Source organism: Heliconius melpomene, chromosome 19, assembly GCF_056956725.1.
Source record: "Heliconius melpomene rosina isolate 202511_hmr_F chromosome 19, ASM5695672v1, whole genome shotgun sequence".
NCBI classification, from domain to species: Eukaryota; Metazoa; Arthropoda; class Insecta; order Lepidoptera; family Nymphalidae; genus Heliconius; species Heliconius melpomene.
Window position 1 is genome coordinate 14,778,214 of NC_140407.1, and position 23,213 is coordinate 14,801,426.

The following is a 23,213-nucleotide window of genomic DNA, read 5'->3' on the forward strand; positions in this document are numbered from 1 at the left end:
GATCCCCATTTTACGCAGAATTCTGGAGGTATTGTGTCTTGGGTGGCGGATGTTAATGGAGTGTTTTGCCTTGTTACCAGAGCGAGAATTGAAAATATTAAATATTTCATTTGTTCGAGTGGAAATCGAACCCACAACTTCTATTGGATTATCTAAATTTTCGATTATCCGAATAACTAACGACAATAATTAGTCCGGTTAATTGAGTTTCTACTGTATACATTTTTCTTTATATTTGAATTTGACATTTTATGAAGTAACATTTTAAGCTGTAATGTATTTTTGTAGTAAAAGGAAACTGCGTTGTAAATGCAAGGACTACGTTTAAGGTTTAACTATTCATATAAAGAAGGTTAAAATACCTTTGAATGTACCTACACATATAAATTAAATGGAAGTGTTTGTCTGTAATTTTAAAATAGCAAACAGATAATCAATTTTTTCTGTCTGGCTGTTCGTCCGGGCTAATCTCTGGAACAGCTGCACCGACTATACATAAAATATATGTATAATAGAGAAAAAAATCTTATGTAGGTATATTTATTATCTACAAAGATATATTATAATTATAATCAATATGAAACTATAATATGATAAAAAATATTATCATAGTGTTGCTATGGTAAAATTGGTGGTCACGCTTCCAGTTCGAGATATTACGCTAGTGGTTGACTATAGAAAACTTATGTTTTCACTTTGTCGTTTTGTTGCGACATGATTTCTGCGACTTTCTCTTTATATAGTGAAAATCATCTTAAATTACCTTTACCTAGCAATTGGAGGTTGAATATATTCTAAGACATTTCTAATACCTATTTGAACATACTTTCATTTTTGTACTTTAACTTAGGTGATGGAAGGAATTAAGAAAGTAATGTTTAACATTATTGTTACCGGCGTGGCGCAGTGGGGCAGCGCCTTAGTGTAACGCGGTGGTTGTGGGATCGATCCCCACTCAGATAAATGAATTATAATTATTTTCATATCCCTGCACTAGTAGACGAAGCGGAAAAAATGGGGTAGTTTTTTAGCAGCTTTACACGTGTTGACTACGATTATCTATAACATTTGATTGAACTCAAATTTTACTTTTCTGCTCCCAGTAGTTACAGCTGTGTGTGTTCGCCCGCAACTTTATTAGCGTGGACTATGAGACGTTAATGGGAAAATCCCAGTTTTTCTTGATCTCAGAGTTGCCAGAAATTGTTTCTTATTACTTTGTTACACTCTCTAATCTTTCTAATGTCAGGTATGTTTTGTCTGTCACTTACTCAGTGACGGAAAAGTTTTATAAATACATACATAGATCTGTTATAACTAGAATTTCAAAATATATTTGCTTACACAAATCGACCTGAACAATAAAAAATATATATTTAAAATAGATTTTAAAAATTAGCTTCTCGCTGTATCCCACACACAGCAGGGTAGCCAGTGGGAACCTAGTATTAACACACTCCGTTCCCCACTTTCCGCCGAATTCTGGAAGCAGAATTCTGGAGGCGGAGCGAAGAAATGGAAATATAAATTTAAATAAATATAAAATAGATTTAAAAAGAAATTATTTATTATTGTAAAAAAATCAATATTAATACTTACAAATAATATTACGTTATACGCTTATACGTTCTGTTAAGAAGGTTAGCTAGTTATTTTTTCTATATCAGCCTTTGTTTTTTTCTGTTAAAAGAAAAACAAGTGTTTTAAAAGGCCGTTGTAAATTATCTTAGCATATTATAAAGAACTGTTTTATTTCCAATAACTATTGTAATTTACTGTATATATTATATTATTATAATAGTAGTTTTTTTTTTATCTAAATAGGAATAATAATTAATATTATGCGGTTTATAAAATGGAAGAGCGACTTTTTCTGCATTAGTGGTTTACAGATGTTTTTTATTGTTTTCTCGTGTATAGTTAGTGTTACTATATTCTATTTATTTGGGCTTGAGAAAAAATGTAAACAATGAAAACAAAGTTTCTCAAACTTAAATGTGGCATTTATGATATTCGATTCCATACACATCGTTATATACTGTTATTTACAGTGCTATTTCTATTACCTCCATAATTATTTTTATAAAATATATTACCTGCATTAATCGTACTTGTAAAATAACCTTTTTATGGTTCGTTTATCATTGATCTCATGGTTACCTGAATAGAGTATAGATTTGTTTGTTACTGTGTACTATTTTTAGTTTTTAGATGTATTAACTCTAAAGAATAGAAAAAAATAAATTATAAGAAGTTTATTTCTCAAGTGTTTTGAACCTGCTACCGACAAAGCAGTCAAAATGTCTTTGGACCTTCAAATCTATAATATTTAGTAAAAAAAGCTCATGTTTCTATTATGTATGTCAGAATTATTGGCAACCGGAACTCCGTTATCAGCAGCAAATGGGTCAGATCAATTACCCAGTGCGTAGAGCATTGTGTAACTTACTAGTAACTTGGTTAGAGAAGATTCAAGAATATTTATTATTAAAATTGCTGGACCTTATATATGAAATAGGCGGAAGGAATTTTATTATAGTATATCATTCTTAACTTTATGCTCACGCTTAGGGAAAAAATACGATGCATTTTGCCTAGGCATATCTAAGAAATATGGCTGTATAATAGGGCTACAGTGTCGATGCGTATTTGGAAAAAATATATTTAAATTTTATTTATAGTTTTGTTTTGACAAGACAAACATTCAAATGGGCGGAAAGTGGAGAACGGAGTGTTTTCATACTTTCATTGATACCAATATATTATAATAGTTTTAGTTTCACCCTGTATCCCGCATGTATCAGGGCAAAGTGAGCATAATTTTAAGACCCCCCACTTTCCGCCGAATTCTGGAGACATTGCGTGTTGAGTGACTGAAGTACAACTATTAAATATTTCATTTCCAAGAACAACAGCCCACACTGCCTTTTCGCCATAACTGTAATATATAATAGTAAAAGTATACATATAAACTAACACTTATAGGAAATCGACGAGCAAGTGAAGGGATATTCGATATGAAATATAGAAAAAAAAAACGTAGACTAATGTCAATAAATTACGTGTTGAGTCGTCAGTTAACTGGGACACCGGAGGTTTGCAATGTATAGACATGCAGGGCTTGCGTAAATCACCGACGACTGCTATATTACTGATATAGTATAGTACCTATATTAGTAGATTTTTATATATACTAATATATTAGTGGATTTCTATGGAATACTAGTTTTTAGGTGTGGATTTGCCTGAATGGTCAAATGGAAATAGTCAAGTTCTCCTATTTTGCTACATTTTTCATTGTCACTCTAGTCCTATTAATCTTAGCGTGATTTAATATTATAGTCTTCTCTAAATACACTATCAAATACACAAATATTTTTTCAATTCTAAGTAGTAGTTTGTGAGATTAGCGCGTTCAACCAAACGGGGAACGTTTTAACACCGGGTTCCCTCTATTTTCCCTATAAAATGCGGGATACAGGTAAAGCTAAAAAAAGATTTATACATCAATTTATGTATAAATATTAAAAACACTCACCAATTCTACACTATGACCACTCTTGTTATACATTTTGCTTGTTATCAGCATTGTCTCACATTACTCATCGTATAAAAATATAATATGCAGTTCAAAGTCTAAGTACCTAACTCTATACTCTGCGCAGTAATTGTAGACAACTTCTTTGTTAGACGGTCACTTTGCGAAGTAGTAATTAGACAAATTACTAGATGTCTAACTGCTTATAAAGATAAGTGGATGATGTCTTATATTTAAACCACTGTGGCACAGTGGATCGCGACATCGGTAAATGCGTAGGTTGTGAATTTGATGCCAGGTCGGAAGTATAATCTATTTTTATGATCTTTTGGGAACCCAACCGGTATTAATCAGCGAACTTTTGAGTGACGCAGGGGCCGATTCAAACTCGAAGAATCCATTGAAACGAAATATTTAATCAGCTGCGCCACTCAACACGTAATTCGGCGGAAAATGGGAAACCTACGTGTTTTAATGGGAACGGAGTGTCTTAACACTAGGTTCCCAGGTTTCCTCTGCCTGGGTAGCCATGTGCGGGATACAGCGTGAAGTATATATTTTTTGTTGAGTAATATTGTCAAGTATAGTATACGATGCAAATGAGGTGTAGGTATGACGCGTCAGTATATATAACTAATTTGCGTAATTATATGTATTTCCTGATTTACTACTGGCATTTGGCTGTTACTTGTCCTATATTTTAAAATTATAAAATAATAATATCTATTTATTATTAGCAGTAATACATTAATTTTTAACAAAAAGAAAAACCGACTTCTAACAGTGAACTAAAAAGTGAAAAATAATTTTACAAAGATTTTATAATTTTGAAGTCGGTGCCAAGTAAAACAAACAGGATTAGTAATTAGATAGTGTAGTAAGGTTGTTGTAGCGTTAGTACGATGGTAACGAGATTACAGAAGAGAATAATATACCTAATATTACTTTTAAACTCATATATTCTCCGTACTCGTGTTATCATTTAAATGTGCGTTACGAGTATGTGTTAATATTGCATTGAAAATGTTGAAATATAATTTGTGTCCATTTTAATTGGTCATTGACTGGGATTATTATAGCATTATCAATTTTCTGTTTTATATGGTAAAAGGTAAATTATATGGAAAATTACAACAGTGCTAAGTTATAATTAAAACTTGTTAATAAAGAGAAACAAAGCGATGTTCGCTTAACTCTTTTAAAGTACGCGTCGGATTTTAATATAGCTTTTACAAAAATACGTAGTGATTCAAGAGGAAGGTTTGCAGTAAAGTTTGTATGTATGATACATGCATGTTTTAGAGAAAACCCGACAGTCGAGAATGTCGAAAATTATTCATGTCATGTTATTCTTTTTTTGTAAAATGTGATTTTTTTATCAGCTATTTTTACAGCTATGCTGTGCACCCACCCACCAAGCCAGAACTGTGTGGTCTGCACGAGCAAAACTACGAATGGAATAGTACTTAATAGTTATGTTGAAATCGCAGAGCCCGGACAAACACAAAAATTGTGTAACTGAAAAAAACACAGTTATATATATGTATAAAACCGTAAAAGTAAAATATTAGTAAATTTAATTTCTAATAAGCGTTCCGCACATTTATCCACGATTTTTTTAACTTAATGCTGTATCCCGCATATAGCAGGGTAGGCAGATTGCGCGCTATGCCTTTTTACCGTTGCAAAGAAACGAAAATGTTAATAAATGATAATTCTTTACCCCGAGTTGGAATTGAACCCAGAACCCTCGCATAACACACGCCTGTGCCACAGCGGCACGGCGGCCTTAATTTCTGATTAAAATCCTCGAATTGTTCATTAAAATCACTTTTATGACCTATTTAGGTATTTAAAAACGTTTCATTTATAGAAGTACTTAATAAATATCAACAAGTTACGAAAAAAAAAATGTTAAGTGCAAGGTAAGTCTCTTTGCCTCGCTAACTTGAGACCTTGACAATTAAATAACGTTTATTCGAAGAGAATTTTCTTAATGATCTCAATTAAAATATTTCTTGTCAGACGAGTTTCCTTATTTTATTATTGTAACTAGACAGTAGGTACCTACTGCAAAATGATATTTTATCCACATTCTGGCTGGTTTTTATATCTAGAAGGTCAATAGTTCCTCGTTCCGCGAAAAGGTTAGCGCCTGACTCTAAATGAGATGGTTTTAGGTTCGTTCTCCACCCAAGGGAATAAACTATTTTCGTAGAGTTAGACAGTAGAGTTGCAGCCAAGAATTAATCGTTTCCGAAAATGAAAGAGAATTGATTGATTAATTAATTGATTGTGCTGTGAGTGGAAGTCTAAAACTTAAGTTGATGAATAAAAAAAGTGATTCCATCCAATGTAGCAACATTTCACTATAGAAAGCAGATAAATTTCGTGGACCTCCTTCGCTTACAAATTGTGAATCCCCTATTATGTTGGATGATAGACCCCCGAATCTCCCGTGGACCCCTGGGGGTTATCTCAACTAGTATTAAGAATATTATTCCTAAATAAGCAAAGGCAAATTAATTTATTTATGTAAATATAGATTTCATACAATCTACCACAATTGTTATATTTGCTGCCTTATTATGGCAACACTGGAAAAAAGGCGTATCCTCCAGCCCATCCAAGCGTATAAATTGTGTAACGTTATAATATAAAACTGATTCAAGTAATCAACTACAATATCGTTATTCTGTATCGTTTTACGGCGATTAAAATCAGATTTGGCAATCCACGGGCAACGGATAAGATAATTATTATATTGTTAGCAATAGGTGCATTTACTGTTGATCCTTTTTTTATTTGATATTTTTTATTATATATATAGATTATAAAATTTTAGTTTGATGCCAGTCGTGGCGCATGGTATTGCCATATCCACGTTAAATACAATAAAGAATAATATTATTTAATTGTTTAAGTTTTAAGCGTGGAACGGAGTGTCTTAGCACTAGGTTGCCTGGTTCCCTCTGCCTGCTCTGCTAGCTGCGGGAGACTGCGTGAAGCTAAAAAATGCATGAAAATAAATGTAAAAAAGTTTTCCTTCATTTAATAGACAGAATAAGAATATTAATTGAATTGCAAAAAAGATGATACAATAAGGACAGAAACTCAAGGCTCTTTAGTAAGATATGATCTTGAAACTTGCTATGCCTAGTAATCCAATGAAGTACTTATTTATAACTCACCTTTTGCTTTTTGTTTTTTTATTTCTGCAATTGATATACAGGCGTCCCTCGTATAACACGGTACTTGTACAACACGGTTTCGATATTACACGGTCCAAGAATTGAGACTAATATAACACGGTTTCGATATTACACGATACGAGAAATGATATTAGTATAACACGATTTTGAAAAATATGCATTTTAAATTTGAACTTTTTTTTCGTTCAATAAGCTGTTTCTACTTGTTTTATACTATGTAATTATTATTATTAGTCTTTGAATATATTTTATTGTTGTATTTTTTAATTTTTGTATTTCATCATAAAATTGAATTTAATTTATTTTTCTTAATAAAAACATCAAGGTAACTTCCTTTTTCATTTATGTAGTACTTGGAACGAAATTTCAGCTATCATAAAACTTTACACCTTAAGATTTGGTTTCGATATAACACGGTACGCATTGCCTTTATTTGTATGATTTCAAAGTCTCGTATAACACGGTTTCGATATAACACGAGACAAGGTCTCGATACTACACGGTATACAGTATGGTATACCTGGTTTCGTATAACACGGTTTCGATATAACACGGTACGAATTAACCGTGTTATACGAGGGATGCCTGTATTCAAAACGACATATCGTTGGGTTAGTTTGAAAACCTGTTAAATCTGTTTTATTTCTCCGTTGTATACATTTTATTATTGAAAATAACAACATATTTATGGGGATCGAGCTTACAACCGTTGCGTTTCCAGTCACGCACTTGTGCCACTGCGTCACAACGTCCTCATTTTATTAGAAAAAGCTAAATTTATAGTAATTTTAAATGAGGTGCCCCAATTTTCATTCTATCTCATTATTTATTTATTATTAATTTATTGAGTAGTCTTCATAGAGAATAGGATTTTTTGTTCACATTTTTATTTAATTTACTTGGCAGTGCTATTCCTACTCCGAGAAATGTTTATATTTAGTAATGCACGTGTTTCCTTAGTCAACTTTATGCGATGTTGTATTTTGCAATACTTACGCAAAGCATAAGTATATGAAATCTTTAAATATATGAAGTCAGGATATTATAAGAAATCTTGAATTAATTCAGATTTGATGTACAAACACTTAGTGATTAGTCACTATGTTTTCCAATATTTTTTTACAACTATATCTTTTCCTTTGTCGCCAGGACATCCGGAATGGAGGGCAGCATCACAGTAAACGGCATGGAGCGCAATCTGTCGAGCTTTAGAAAGCTATCGTGCTATATCATGCAAGATAACCAATTGCATGGGAATTTGACTGTTGAAGAAGCAATGGCGGTAGCGACTGCTTTGAAACTACCGAGTGCTACTACGAGAGCTGATAAGGAAGAAGTGGTATGTTGACATTAAATTTTATAGTTTAACTATCATTATACTGTGGGCCTGTGTCGACTGCATGGTTGTGGTTCAAACCCTTTTCCTGAGGGTGTTGGAACTATTTTCATTTCTGTAGTTTGGCAAAGTATGAAGGATTCGTCTTACATCGATTTTTTTTAAAATACTAGGTTCCCGCTGTACATCCACTTAAATTCAGTAGATATGAAGTTAGGAGGCATTTAACGTAATAAAAATATTGTAATAAAATGATATGCTATGATAGTATACTGACGTGTGCTCAAAGTACTTAAAGATTCTGATTAAAGAGCTAAAAATGCCACCAAAATCTCCAAATTAGACTGAAAAAAGGAAAGGAGCCAAGTTACTTAATAATATTATTGATTATGTTATTATATGTTTTCCAAAGGGTTAATAAGCATAATTTTATTATGAAATTAGTTATAAATTGAAACAAATACATTATTGTATTGTTTTTAATTTATAAAAAAGTTGAAGTAAAAGAAAATCTAAGGTCAAATGATAAAGTCATCGTTTTAATTTACGTTCTGTGTCAACGATTATTTTTTTTACATTGTATCGTTTATATTCTTGTCAGTAACTAATTTTAACACTATATTTGTAAATATCTAAATATTTTTTTCTATTAGTAATTTGAATTACTTTACATATATATTTTATTTCAGAAGCTTCTTTAAAAAAATCTAAATAAGCAAATTCATCAAATTTCACAAGTTTTCTTTTAAAACACATTTTTTTCTTTACAGATCCAAGAAATCTTAGAGACCCTTGGTCTATCGGAACACCATAAAACAATGACATCTAACCTTTCAGGGGGTCAAAAGAAGCGTTTGTCCATAGCCCTGGAGCTAGTTAACAATCCACCTATAATGTTCTTTGACGAGCCCACTTCAGGTTTAGACAGTTCATCCTGTTTCCAATGTATATCCTTGTTGAAAACCTTGGCAAGGGGTGGAAGAACTATTATTTGCACGATACATCAGCCTTCGGCTCGTTTGTTTGAAATGTTTGATCATTTGTATACGCTGGCGGACGGACAGTGCGTGTATCAAGGCAGTACTGGAAGGTTGGGTAAGACTATGTTTTTTTAAGTTTTTCTATCATTCATTATTTTTCTTTTTTTCTTTATTATTTATATTTTTTTAATTCTGTGTATAGATATTTAGGTTAGTTATCCGACTTTGGTGTTTGTGTTCTTGTTTATCTATAAATGTTTGTATCAATAATTTAAACGAGGATTATATATAAATTCTCATATATGTCGACTTATGTCTTACTTAAAATAATCCAAACAATATCTACAGGCTTAGAATCACTAACCATTATAACACTTGCCGAAAAAGTAACAAAATGTCCTCCATATACCAACTTTTCATACATCTATGCTAATTTTACATCAAACGTAACGTTAATTGTTGACATTTAAAAGTTGTTGCTTTTTTAACTTTAACAAGTTTCTTTATGTCTCAAGTATCATTTTTTAAATGTCATTACATTTTTTTAATGAAATTTTATTTTAATTAATGTTTACAACGCGTTCATTAGGTCTACCGATTGACCTTTAAACGGTTATCTAATCATCAATTATACGGAATAAATAAGATACAATTAGTATCGCAGTATATAATTGACGCCTTTGTAAAAACTTGCTGACATATATATATATATATATATATATATATATATATATATATATATATATATATATATATATATATATATATATGTCGGAGTCGGGTGGATTTCCCTCGCACATAGTATTTGAGTACCCGGTTTACTGTGGGCTTCCGTGGATAATGTTGGCACGAGTAAACACAATTTGTAATATTACGAATCAATTACAACACCGTAATCAATTCACAAGAAAGCAGCTATCGCTATCCCAGTAGGTAGATACACAGCACGGAACGCGGGACAGTTTCAGTGTCGTCTGCACCGGCCGACCGCCAAACACAAAGTGAGTCGACGTCCGTCGGCCACGCCTCGAGTCGACTCGCCTCGACTCACCCCATCCATAACGATGCATAACACTAACTCTGTTGAGCGCCAACAGATGGTGCTGGCGTTCCGGAACCACCTCAGTTCTACTAATTCCGACACGGCCATCCTGCTAGCACACGTCCTCGTGTGTTGGTAAGCCTAGAAGAAAACGCTACAACAGTACCTCGTACCGCTCGGCCAACCTACACCAGAACCTTACCAACCAACATCCAGAACTGTACACTAGAACTTGATACTAAAACCGTACACTAGAATTGTACACTAGAATCGTACACTAGAACTTTACACTAGAACTTTATACCAGAACCTTATACCCAGAACCTTATACCAGGACCGTATACAAGGACCTTATACAAGGACCTTATACCAGGGCCTTATACCAGGGCGTTATACCGAACAACTTGACACTAGATCAACTCGACATTAGATCAACTCGACACTAGATCAACTCGACACTAGATCAACTCGACACTAGATCAACTCGACACTAGATCAACTCGACACTAGATCAACTCGACACTAGATCAACTCGACACTAGATCAACTCGACACTAGATCAACTCGACACTAGATCAACTCGACACTAGATCAACTCGACACTAGATCAACTCGACACTAGATCAACTCGACACTAGATCAACTCGACACTAGATCAACTCGACACTAGATCAACTCGACACTAGATCAACTCGACACTAGATCAACTCGACACTAGATCAACTCGACACTAGATCAACTCGACACTAGATCAACTCGACACTAGATCAACTCGACACTAGATCAACTCGACACTAGATCAACTCGACACTAGATCAACTCGACACTAATCTGGATCATAATTGTAACTAATCACTACACAAATACCACAGCCATGTACCATCGACATCATCATAACCAAAACTTCACTTTACTTTAGCAAGAAGTTACAACCAAGTTAACAGAAACCTCCGAGTAAAGACCTCTAACGCCACGGCTCTCCAGCCGAACAGCAATCACATTGCTCTCTCACATCACAATACGCATATCCATCGAGTGGATCGCCCGTGTACGTCACCTCTGCGACTACACGTTACGGTCTCTACAGACCACGACCTCAGTACGGTCGAAAACCTCTCAATACGCATATCCACCGCGTGGATAGCCCGTGTATGTCACACCTGCGACAACACGCTACGGTCTCTACAGACCACGACCTCCGCCAGAGTTAAACGCACACCGCGCACCCACGGACTACTTGAGTTGCCCCAAGAGATACCGATTTCTACCGGGCTACGACTACGAAATAACTACTGGTGCGGTCGAACACATTACGGCCGATAGAACCATTTACTCGAGTCTCTTCAACTACTTAAGCTTCAACACCATCATTATCATCAACAACATCATAAATTACACATTGATTTCGTCGGGTACATGACTTACTGGCATTTTCCTTAACCTATCGTAAGCAAATTTGTACGTTACAAGATGTTTATAATTTACAGCTTTTAGTGTGTAACGATCACACTCCAAAACTTCGACAACCTTAAATGGACCTTTGAATTTCAAATCTAATTTTGCCTTATTTCTCTCTTCGTTTTCTAACAATACGCTAACAGAAAAATTTACTAACTTCAGTTTTTGTCATATCAAAACGGGACCTACCATATTCCGCACACTACGTAATAATGTCTGATGCTACTAAACGAATTTCGTCAATGTCAACGTTAGTCTATACCTCACTACTACACATAAATGATACAAATCAATGATACACACCAATGATACACATCAAAGACACAAATCAAAGATAGACACCATTGATGCACATCAACGACAAATCAATGACACATCAATGATACAAATCAATGACACACATCAATGATACACATCAATGATATACACCACCGATACACATCAATGATAACGGTATCGCAACCTCACGTATTAAAAGCTCAAAGCTCCCGGTTTATCGTACAATTTATCACGAGTTGTACTCTCCTACCGATTCTTGCTACAACCTATTACCGCTAGTCTCAAACGCCGTTAATATGAACTTTAACACACTCCTGACGCGCCTTACCTGCCTTTTAGCATGAGGTAAACCCGCCGCCAAGAGATGCCAACCAATGTCTACTAGTGAAACCACCACCAGTGAAACATCTTCCCTGGTCAGCAATGATGCGAGTTGGAGCCCCAAACAAAGCCACAAGTCACCTCGTGAACACTCCAAGAGTCAATGCCTGCCGCATGAAACAAAAAAAACACTTCGCGAACGCGCCTGTCCGAATGAAAATGTACTCTTTCTTATCGTTTCACTGCTGAGCCTACCCGCCACGTCTAAACGAACCGTATGGCACGGCATCATTACCTTAGGGATCAGATGCAGCCCAGCTTGAACCCTGCCTGAGTGAGATTTCGCGACCCTACAAGCAACGCAGTCATCCTCAAATCCTCCTGCACACCATGACCGGAAACCAGCAAAAGTCAAAATGCTGTTCAATAGTCCCCTCAGCCTCGAGACGAACAACAGATTCAAAACTGACGGAAATAGGAAGCTAATCCGACGAACTGCCACAACTTAATCACAGTCTCCGGAGGCGATAGAGACCTGACTAGCCTCCACTTCAAACCCCAAGTACACCACCCTCGTCCTAAAGAAGGAACACTTCACTAGGTTCAAAGAGAAACCAGCCCTTGTCACAGCTTCCAACACTGCATTAAGTCCTCCCATACTGGACCGCTAAATCGGTTGAGACAATGAAAATGTCCTCAAAATACACCACCACGCAATCGCGAACCAAATCACCCAACACAATCACAATTGTCCTCTGAAAATCGAAATTGAATTCTTCAGACCAAAAGGCACAGTCACGAATTCAAACTGCCCTTCAGCTGTTATGAAAGCAGTACTGTCTATAAAATTTTCGTTTACTGTGATCAAATGAAAACCGCTTGCGCTATAATAGAGTTTCAAAAAAATAATTAGCACCCTGAAAACGTGAAGTTTGATCAGTAATCAATGGAAGCGGATAACTGTCCGGGATGGTATTATTGTTAAACTCACTATAGTCAATATGGATACGATCTGAACGTCATACTTCTTTACTAATAAAGCTGTACTTTCGAAAGGAGAACAGCTCGGCCTAATGATATTCACGTGTAACCGTTCTTTAACTCTGTCGCGTATAATGTCACGTTCATCCGCCGACATTCCATATGGACGCCGCTGTACTGTGCGATTCGAACCAACTCGAACATTTGAACCAATACTAAAGTCGTTGGAAAACCAACTATGAAAAATTCTGAATATCGACCTAAGGTTTCTAAAAGTTTCAATTGGTCACCAGTAATGGTCAGCAGAGATGTCAGTCAACTCACTCACACTATCGCTATTTACTGAATTTACATAAAGATTCCCGTCAAACAAAATGTCAGTCAGTTATGTTTACTGTAAAACCCTGATTTAAAATCTCGCGACAACAATATCTCAAGAGGGCAATCGTTAATACTACACAACACAGAATTTGTTCGGTACTGTATACTCGTGTTTGACCAATACCGGTTATAGTAACAACATTACTAAACCATCGACCACTAAATTTAACAGAAAAAGTTTCTTTAACCAACGAGAATTCAGCACCAGAATCGTAAACGAAACAAATCAGTTCACCTTTGTCCTGTACCCTACCCTTTGGAGGTTGGACACTGCATACGTCCACACGCCGCTTCGTCCACACACCGCTCACCGCGCGCTGCGCCGTCTCCGCTGCCATCGCTTGGCCCGCCGCCGCCTTCGCTCGTACACCAGATGGCGATATGACCCGGTTTGCCACGCAGAAGCACACTAAAGGCCTCGCTGCCGGCTGCTACACCGCTTGGTTCGACGTTGAAGCTACAGGTGTTCGTCACGTCGCATCGATAGGCTTCCTTCTGCATTCCGCTCACTTATGGCCAGCCATTTTTCCACCGCTCAAACACTTCAGTGTTGTAAACGCTATACGTTAAAGCCGCGGTTCAGACTGTGATATGTGAGAGAGTACAGTAGCCACAGCAACCTTTTCTTTGTCCACGTCCTTCCAGTGATTTGTGAGGGTGGTAGCCCGTCATACTCTCATATGCTATTTGAGACAGCCACGTAGATGCTTCACCTTCCTGTGCCTTACTTATAGCAAGCTCGAGTTGACCGCCACTCGAGGGTTTTGCGAAAAGCACAAGTCAGCCGTTGCGCACAACCATCTCGCGTCCGTGTCTTCTTTGTCAGGATCATAAGTGGGTAACCACATATACCTCCCTGAATTAGCCTCGGTGTATACAGGGCTTCGAACATAGCACGCCAGTGGTTATCTCCATTGTTCTCTGTGCCAACACCGATCGCACTTCTGATGTCGGAGTCGGGTGGATTTCCCTCGCACATAGTATTTGAGTACCCGGTTTACTGTGGGCTTCCGTGGATAATGTTGGCACGAGTAAACACAATTTGTAATATTACGAATCAATTACAACACCGTAATCAATTCACAAGAAAGCAGCTATCGCTATCCCAGTAGGTAGATACACAGCACGGAACGCGGGACAGTTTCAGTGTCGTCTGCACCGGCCGACCGCCAAACACAAAGTGAGTCGACGTCCGTCGGCCACGCCTCGAGTCGACTCGCCTCGACTCACCCCATCCATAACGATGCATAACACTAACTCTGTTGAGCGCCAACAGATGGTGCTGGCGTTCCGGAACCACCTCAGTTCTACTAATTCCGACATATATATATATCATATTTATGAAGTTTACTAGTATTTATAAGAAATGGTCGTAGGTTGAAATCCTTTATGGATCGTTTTTTATAATATATAACGTAATATATTAATTTTTTTCTTTTATTTCAGTGGAATGGCTCGGTAGTCTAAATTTACAATGTCCGTCCTACCACAATCCGGCGTCCTTCATAATAGAAGTGTCTTGTGGCGAATATGGTGACAATACAGGCAAATTGGTTCGAGCTATTGAAAACGGGAAGAATGATATTCGGTAAGTTTTTTTATAGCCATTACTTATATGTAAACTATATGTTGCTTTTTTCATTGTTTTTAGCAGAAAGGAAAATTGTAGTGTTTACACTTCAGTCTCCGTTTTCTTTTATTTCGTCGTCGTCGTGTGTTAGAAAACTGTGCGATTGTAAACGCGACGGTAGTCGGTTCGACCCATTCGGGGCATGAAATATTTAATATTTTTACGTTTCGGTAACGGATTGCCTAATCCGCGACTTTGTTTTCCGTGACTCAACGCAATGTCATGAGAATTCGATGGAAAGTGGAGAACGGAACTGTCTCAATGGGAAAGATGGGATGTTTTCCGATTTCCTTTGCCTACCCTGCTATGTGCGGTATATATTTTTTATAACATAAATTTTATACATCTTTCACCCTGCGTGGGACTCTATAGACAAAAATTTATGGTATAAATTGCTCAGTCTAGTCTATTATTGTTTATTTTTAGATGGTCGGATGTTCCATTCTATTGAAGTCATTTATAAGGATCTAAAATGCAACATATTATTATATATGTGTAATTTTTCCTCAACCATTATAAAATTATACAAATTATAAAAGCAAAATGGGTTTCTCAGTCTTAATTGATTCCATTTCACGTTTAACGATTAACCTACAATAGCATGACATTAAGACATCTTATTCATATAATAACAAAGACACTGAATCATGTATGTTGCTTATTTCTTTTGATTATTATAAAAGACCTGTTAAGACAGTGCGGGGCTGAGTTCTGCCACTCAACAAAGTGTGACACACAGGTCGGTTTGACCCCAATCGAGGAAATGAAATATTTATTTAAATTTATATTTCCATTTCTTCGGTCTGGTGTCGAGGCAAAGGGCTTCGTTGAGTTCCACCACTCAACATGCAATGCCTCCATTAAAAACGTGACCATAGTTTTTCATACATATATCTATATTACTTTATCAGAGACTTCAAAATGTGATAATAATGGAAGGATTTATAATTGTTTCTAATTACGATATAATTTATGAAGGTTAAATATTTTTACTTTATCATATTTTTTTATCTCATCCTTTATTTTATCTGTAATTGTAAAGTATGGAAATTCTTGAGTATCTATTTCCGTTACGTTGTTTTTCAATAAAATAAAAAATATAATAACGGCCACGTGACGCAGTTAGATTAGTTCTTCATTGTATGAGATGACTACAGGCTCTTAAGCCTTTTAAAGAAAATTTTCTTGTCACCTCAATGTGATCTCCCGTTTTCATCTTACGTCAGCGTAAGATGAAAACCGTTGTTGGGTTTCGCTTTTTTAGTTCTTTAATAGACTCTGTTTAAATGGAAAATGGGGACCAAAAAGTTAAAAAAAAAAAGAAAATGTTTTTATTATTTTAAATTCAAATTTACAGAAATGGAATGCCACTCCCGAAACTTGCGACATATAATAATAAGAATGATATGGAAAAATCATTGAAAAACGAATGGAATAAAAATGATGCGTCTCAAATACAGGACAAAATGGCGGACGTGCCTAACGGGACTAACGGGACCAATGGTACTAATATACAAAACGGGATTTTACAATATGCTGCCAATGAAATGTCTAAAGGCAAAAGTAAGTTATTTTATCAAATACTCTGTCTTTCGCTTTTGGTGTATTCAGATATATTATAAAACGATTTCTTTTAATTATATGTGTCCAAATTGTTGTTATATTATAGCCAAATTATATAAGATCTTTTCGTAAATTATAGCTTATGTGTTATTCTGATGATTATTTGATACACTCCTGCAAAACTTCATCTGAATCCGTTCAGTACTTTTTGCGGGAAAGTAAAACAAATATACAACGGAGTGTGTTATCACTAGGTTTCCTCTGACTAACTTGCCATGTGCGAGATGCAGCTTGAAGATTAAAAAAAAGGAAATATTGTGGATAAATGTACATATTGTGATAAACTTTCGTATTTATAATATTAGCGGTGAAGGGATAATATTTATCTAAGTAAAAATCGAACCCGCAACCTCGAGGCAAGATTGATCCACCTTTTTTAATAAATAAATATTATAAAGGAATTGAAAAACATCCGCCATTTTGTATAGCATGTGTTTCTAATATATGCTCCATTGTAAAAACAATAGAGATTGTTTGGTTTGCGTTTCTGCATATTAATGTACTAGGATATTTCCTTCGTAATTACCATTTGTTTTTATTTTTATGTTTTTATAGAACAGTCATATTAAACTTATTTCATAAATAATTGTAGACGTCGTTGTGACCTCAGAGGTACAGAGAGTGGCTTTAAACACATCGGTTGGAGGTTCACTCGGAGAGTGAAATATTTTCATTTCTCTGGCATACGGCGCTGAACACTATGCTCTGGCAATAAACTAGAGCGCAGCGTTGAGTTTACAAAACGGACTTGTCAATGACAATATTTTGATAATACATTTGTATTACTAAAATACAAGGATCATTCATATTGCATAAAATTAAATGATTAGTATAATAGTAGTAAATATTTGTCTCATAAATTGTTATTGAATTGAACCTGCGACCTCTGCTTACAGTTAAAATTCTCTGATACATTGCAAGTATTGTCATAACACAATCGATTTTTAATCCAGTAAAGTATGTTCTAGAGATATGAAGTGACAAAGGTCGATTTTAACGTCAATATAAAAAGCAATAAACAAATGAGTAATAATATTGACGATTGAATAGAAATAAATGATTTTGACAATTATAAACTGTCAATTTTTTAATGAAGTTCCGCAACTCAACAAACAATTTTTGAATGCGGTTGAAAAAGGAGAGTAGAGTGTCTCGAAATTAGATTTTCTTCGCAACTCTAGGGTATTATTCCAAACTTACTAAAGAAAAATATATTCTTATATGTTTGTTACAAGTTTACAACTTATTTATGTTGTTACTTTTAACAAATATGTTTTCCGATTTTTTCTACAAAAATTATTTGATCTCCCAATTTATACACGAGGCCGGCACAAGTGTGCGACTGTATACTGCAACAGTTGTAAGTTCGATTCCCCACTCGGGGATATGAAATATGTACAATTTTCGATTCAAAGCGCGGCGTTGAATTCCGCCGCTCACCACTTCGCTGCCTACCATGGTATGTGCGGTATACAGCGTGAAGCTGAAAAAAAAACGTTTATACACTGTTACCAATAGTGTTTTCCGCTCGCGAGTTTTCTTGTTTGTTCAACATTAATATAATATACAATGTATATATCAAGTATTATATAAGATTATGTTTTATACTATGTAAATATTTATTCAGATCCCAGATATCGTTATTAAATTTAAATTGTCATTAATTTAACTTACTAATTAAGTAAGAAATAATATAATATGTTTATTTAAAAAAAAAATGTTGACAGATTAACAATATAAACATGGAAACTAATGTGACATATAATTGTATATACGCCTATTATATTATTATCTAGTAATTTGCGATAGCAAAGGTCAAAGTTTTAAATGATTTCCTGTTTGTATCAAACTATGGAATTTGTACATATTATAAGTGTACAGGAGATACTGTAGATACGACAATTTGAACATTATGGTAGTGGGTTTGAATCTTTCTCGCGGGAATGTTTATATTTATATTTGAGGGTAGACGTGGTGCAGGGCACAAGCGTGTGATTGTAAACGAGACCAGTGAGTTGGATTCGCACTCTAGGAAATAACATTTTTCATATTACATTAATTTCCTTGTGTTGGTAACGAGGCAAAGCCCGGCGTTGAATTCCGCCACCCAATACGTAAATTTTCTACACATTTTTTTTCTTGAATCTTTAAAAATTAGATTTTACTAGACTTTTAAATTAATATATCTATTTACACTACACTGACTGATAAGTTATACGAGACAAGACAAAGAGATCTGTATTTATTTCCAAGATTGTCATTTTCAAATGAACTTACATTGTTTCGTAGTTGGGTACCTTGAACCCGGTGTCAGAAACCTTTAAGTGATTTTCGAGTTAAATGATAAATTAATGATAAATTAAAGATTTGTTGGTCTTTGCCCTCTTTTAAAGGTTTGAAGTATAAAAAAATATGTGAATTTTATTTGTCTGTATGTTTTTTTGTACTGTCTCGGTTAAATTTGATGTTTCATTTTCCTTAATTTTATATAATAATTTATTTTGCGTTAGCGATAGTTATGGATTTGATCCCGCTCGGGGGAATGAGTTATTGTGAATTCCTCGCTGTAGTAACAAGATAAAGAGCGGCGTTGAGTCGCGCCACTCAACACGCAATGTCTAACAATCAATGCCCTCTGCATAACCTGTTATATACCGAATAAGTGAAGCTAAAAAAAGATTATATACAATAAAAATAATAGATATTTCACATTATAACTTATAACAATGATATTTACAAAAATATTTTATAAATGTATTATAATGAAGTAAATTATATAATTATTTTTCTTATTACTTTACCAGATGAGGCTCTTGTAGTACAAGTCGACACGGAAAAGCCAGATAATGTGGAAGTGGCTTTACTAGGAACGGACGGATCGCCGCGGCGTTATGCTACCTCAGAATTAACACAGTTTTGGGTGGTCTTGAAACGAACATTGCTTTTTAGTAGACGAGACTGGGTAAGTATTTCTAATAATATTAGTTATAATATATAAATAATTAGAAAATGAAAATATTAATTAATAATAATGCATTCCCCAAGTGGGTATCGACCCCACAACCGTTGCGTTTACAGTCGCACGTTTGTGTAGTAATAATAATTGTATTGTAAATACAAATAAATATTTCTACACATACATTTATTTTTATATTAAATTTCACAAATGTTATCAATAACGCTGACTTATGGCGTTAAGCGGTTTTTTTACCCTCTCAAGTTAGAATTAATTCACTTTTTTGTTGAAAACATGTTCAAACGAGTTTTGATGTTGACGTTGTAACAGTTTGAATATAGTTAGGTAATGATTTAATTTATTATTATTTATTCTTATATTAGATGGGAAGTGGGGTACGGAAGTTTCTTAATTGGACCATGTGCGGGATACAGATAGAGATTTATTTACAGTGGATATAGCTTATATATAAAATAATAGAATAAAACATATACTACAATTGATTGACAAGAATTTCGTTTAATTTTGCTATTAAATAATCTTACGTTTAGAGAAACATGTTACTAAAAAGATTCTCTTTGTCCTTTATATATAGAAAATAAATAAATAAATCGACTGCGTTCCTAAGATTCCATTTTACGAAATGGAATCTTAGGAACGCAGTCGATTGGTGCAGTGGAATCTTAGGAAAACAGTACGCTGTTTTATTAGCTTCGCGAGGCACTCCCGCACATGGCAGGGTAGGTAGAGGGAATCTAGGAACCTAGTTAAGTTTTTTTACTTGACAAAATTAACACATTATATTGAAGAATAATAAACACGTATATGTAATATTACATAGGTGGTTTGAAACACTAATGATTGTTAATTGCTTTGTAAATTACAAAACAATTATCTGTTAGAAATATAAAATTATTGAAGAATGTTTATGTGAATGACGAAAAATATAATTTATGACAAATAAACATTTTGAGGCTAGCCGTGGCGCAGTGGTAAGTGGTATTTTAAACGTGACAAGTTGTGGGTTCGATTCTTCGACTTACAGAAATTAAATATTTAACTGAATTTCGCCACTCGAGTGATCAAAGGACTGATTTATTATTAGATGCTTAGTCGAATCTACTGTAAACGTGACGGTTGTGGGTTCTATTACCATTCAGGGAAATAAAATATTTATTCTTGCTCACTCTGTTAATAAGAGAAAGCGCAGAAATAAATTCCGCCTCTCAATCGCCATGTCTCAGAAATTGGGCAGTGCTGAAATAATAACTTTACATAAAGATAAAGCATAAATGATATAACACTCGCCAATAACATTTTTTTTCTATTTATTTGTAGACACTTATGTACCTGCGACTCTTCGCGCACATCCTTGTAGGTTTTCTAATAGGCGCACTGTATTACGACATAGGCGACGATGGCTCTAAAGTGCTGTCGAATTTGGGATTTTTGTTCTTCAACATGCTTTTCCTCATGTACACGTCCATGACGATTACTATACTTAGTTGTGAGTATATGTTTTTTTTTGTGTTTTGATTGCTCTGTAATAAGTAAGTGTGGGCTCGTATCTATATGAAAAATTGTCGGTTTTTTTTATTATGATGTAAAAGTGATGAATTTTTTTAACTGTTAATCACTCACTGAGAAAAACTATAATAATTGATTTTGAAAAAACTTAAAGAATATCGACATATCGTAAATAAATGACACTGGTTCAATTCCCATTTTTCTCTTTTTCCTCTTCCTTATGTACGTTTTTAAATAAATATAAAAAAATATCACTTCAAGAAATATGTTTTAAAATTAACCCACAACTACTTACTTATATTTAAATAATTTCCATTATTTACTTTATTTCTATTTTTTATTTATTATGTTTTTTATCAATAAATTTTCAGTCCCTCTAGAAATGCCGGTGTTAATAAAGGAACATTTCAATAGATGGTATTCGCTACGATCGTATTATTTGGCGATAACAGTATCTGATATACCGTTCCAGGTAATTTTAATTAATTTTTATTTAAATTTAATTGCAACTGCGCCATATACGGCAGTGGTTGAGGGTTCGCCTGCCCTTGGAGATATTGAATTATTTTCATTACCACGCCTTGGTGAAATCAAGGTGCGGCGTTTACTTCCGTCTCTAACACTCAATGTCTTGAAAATTGCGTTGAGAATGGAGTGTCTTAGCTTCTTCTGCCTTTCTCGCTATATGCAGGGTAATATTCTTAGATAGACAATTTTTTTTGTACTTTAGACACTAAACAAGAAGTAACAATCTGTTTGTACATCAATTATATGTCATAATTTTTATTTTGAATTTTAGCTTTAAGTATTCTGTTGATTTAAATTTTCAACGGTTTTGGGTATAAATACAAAAAAAAACAATTATTTCCTTATATCTTTTTATATTTAGTATTAAATAAGTTTTCTTTGTAATATAAAAAACAGGCAATATTCTGCATAATCTACGTGGTAATAGTTTACCTACTGACATCTCAACCGCTGGAGTGGTTCCGTTTCTCCATGTTCCTCTCTTCGTGCCTTCTCATAGCGTTCGTCGCTCAAAGCGTCGGCCTCGTGGTCGGGGCTGCTATGAATGTACAGGTTAGTGCTTAATTTATGTTTATTTATAGTTGTTTATAGGCATTTTTATGTATTTATAGATATTTATATGAATTTCTATATATTTATTTTTGGAACCATTGGAATGATTTTTTATGTTTATTTATAAATATTTATGTTCATTTACAGTAATTTTATTGATATTTAAAAATAAAATGTAATTTACAGAACTTACATATGGAAAGGTTCGATTCCTACTTGGGGGATTAACTTTTTTTTACATTTTCATGTCATTGTGGTAACAAAACATCGCGCGGCATTGAGTTTCACCGTTCGACACATAATATCTCGAAAATTTGGTAGTGCAAACGGACTGTTCTGTCTGCCTACTTTGAAGTGAAGCTTAAGAAATCAATAAAAACGTACTTATATCACGTCAATATATTAATATGCTTGTTATATATTATAAAATAATATTCTATAATTACTAACAAAACTTACATATTATTACTATACTATATTTTTACTTACAGAACGGCGTTTTCCTGGCGCCAGTAATGTCAGTGCCATTTTTACTGTTCAGTGGCTTTTTCGTATCATTCGATGCGATACCAGTGTACTTGAGATGGATTACATACGTTTCGTATATACGATATGGATTTGAAGGCACTGCCCTCGCCACGTATGCTTATAACAGGACTAAATTGCAGTGTCATCAGGTAATGTTTTGTTTTTTTTACCATTCTTAACGATTGTTGGAATAATTGATAATTAAAACCCCCGATCTTGCGCCACAACTGGAACCTTCGATAACCACTCGGGGAAATGAAATATTTATTTCAATTTATATTTTAATTTCTTCGTTATGGTTTCGAGGCAAAGCGCGGCGTTGAGTTCCGCCACTTAACACG

General features: G+C 34.6%; 1 protein-coding gene across 2 annotated transcripts in view; it reads left to right on the forward strand.

Moving 5' to 3' along the window:
• Positions 1-23,213, forward strand: part of LOC146528995 (ATP-binding cassette subfamily G member 4) — a 39,764-nt gene that overhangs the window by 15,166 nt on the left and 1,385 nt on the right. For both annotated transcript variants that reach the window (XM_085202710.1, XM_085202709.1), the window contains 9 exons: positions 7,900-8,089; positions 8,857-9,181; positions 14,975-15,116; positions 16,516-16,721; positions 19,586-19,743; positions 21,076-21,244; positions 21,636-21,736; positions 22,189-22,344; positions 22,836-23,021. In XM_085202710.1, coding sequence (XP_085058836.1) covers positions 7,900-8,089; positions 8,857-9,181; positions 14,975-15,116; positions 16,516-16,721; positions 19,586-19,743; positions 21,076-21,244; positions 21,636-21,736; positions 22,189-22,344; positions 22,836-23,021 — 1,633 coding nt within the window. The remainder of the gene's footprint in view (positions 1-7,899; positions 8,090-8,856; positions 9,182-14,974; positions 15,117-16,515; positions 16,722-19,585; positions 19,744-21,075; positions 21,245-21,635; positions 21,737-22,188; positions 22,345-22,835; positions 23,022-23,213) is intronic.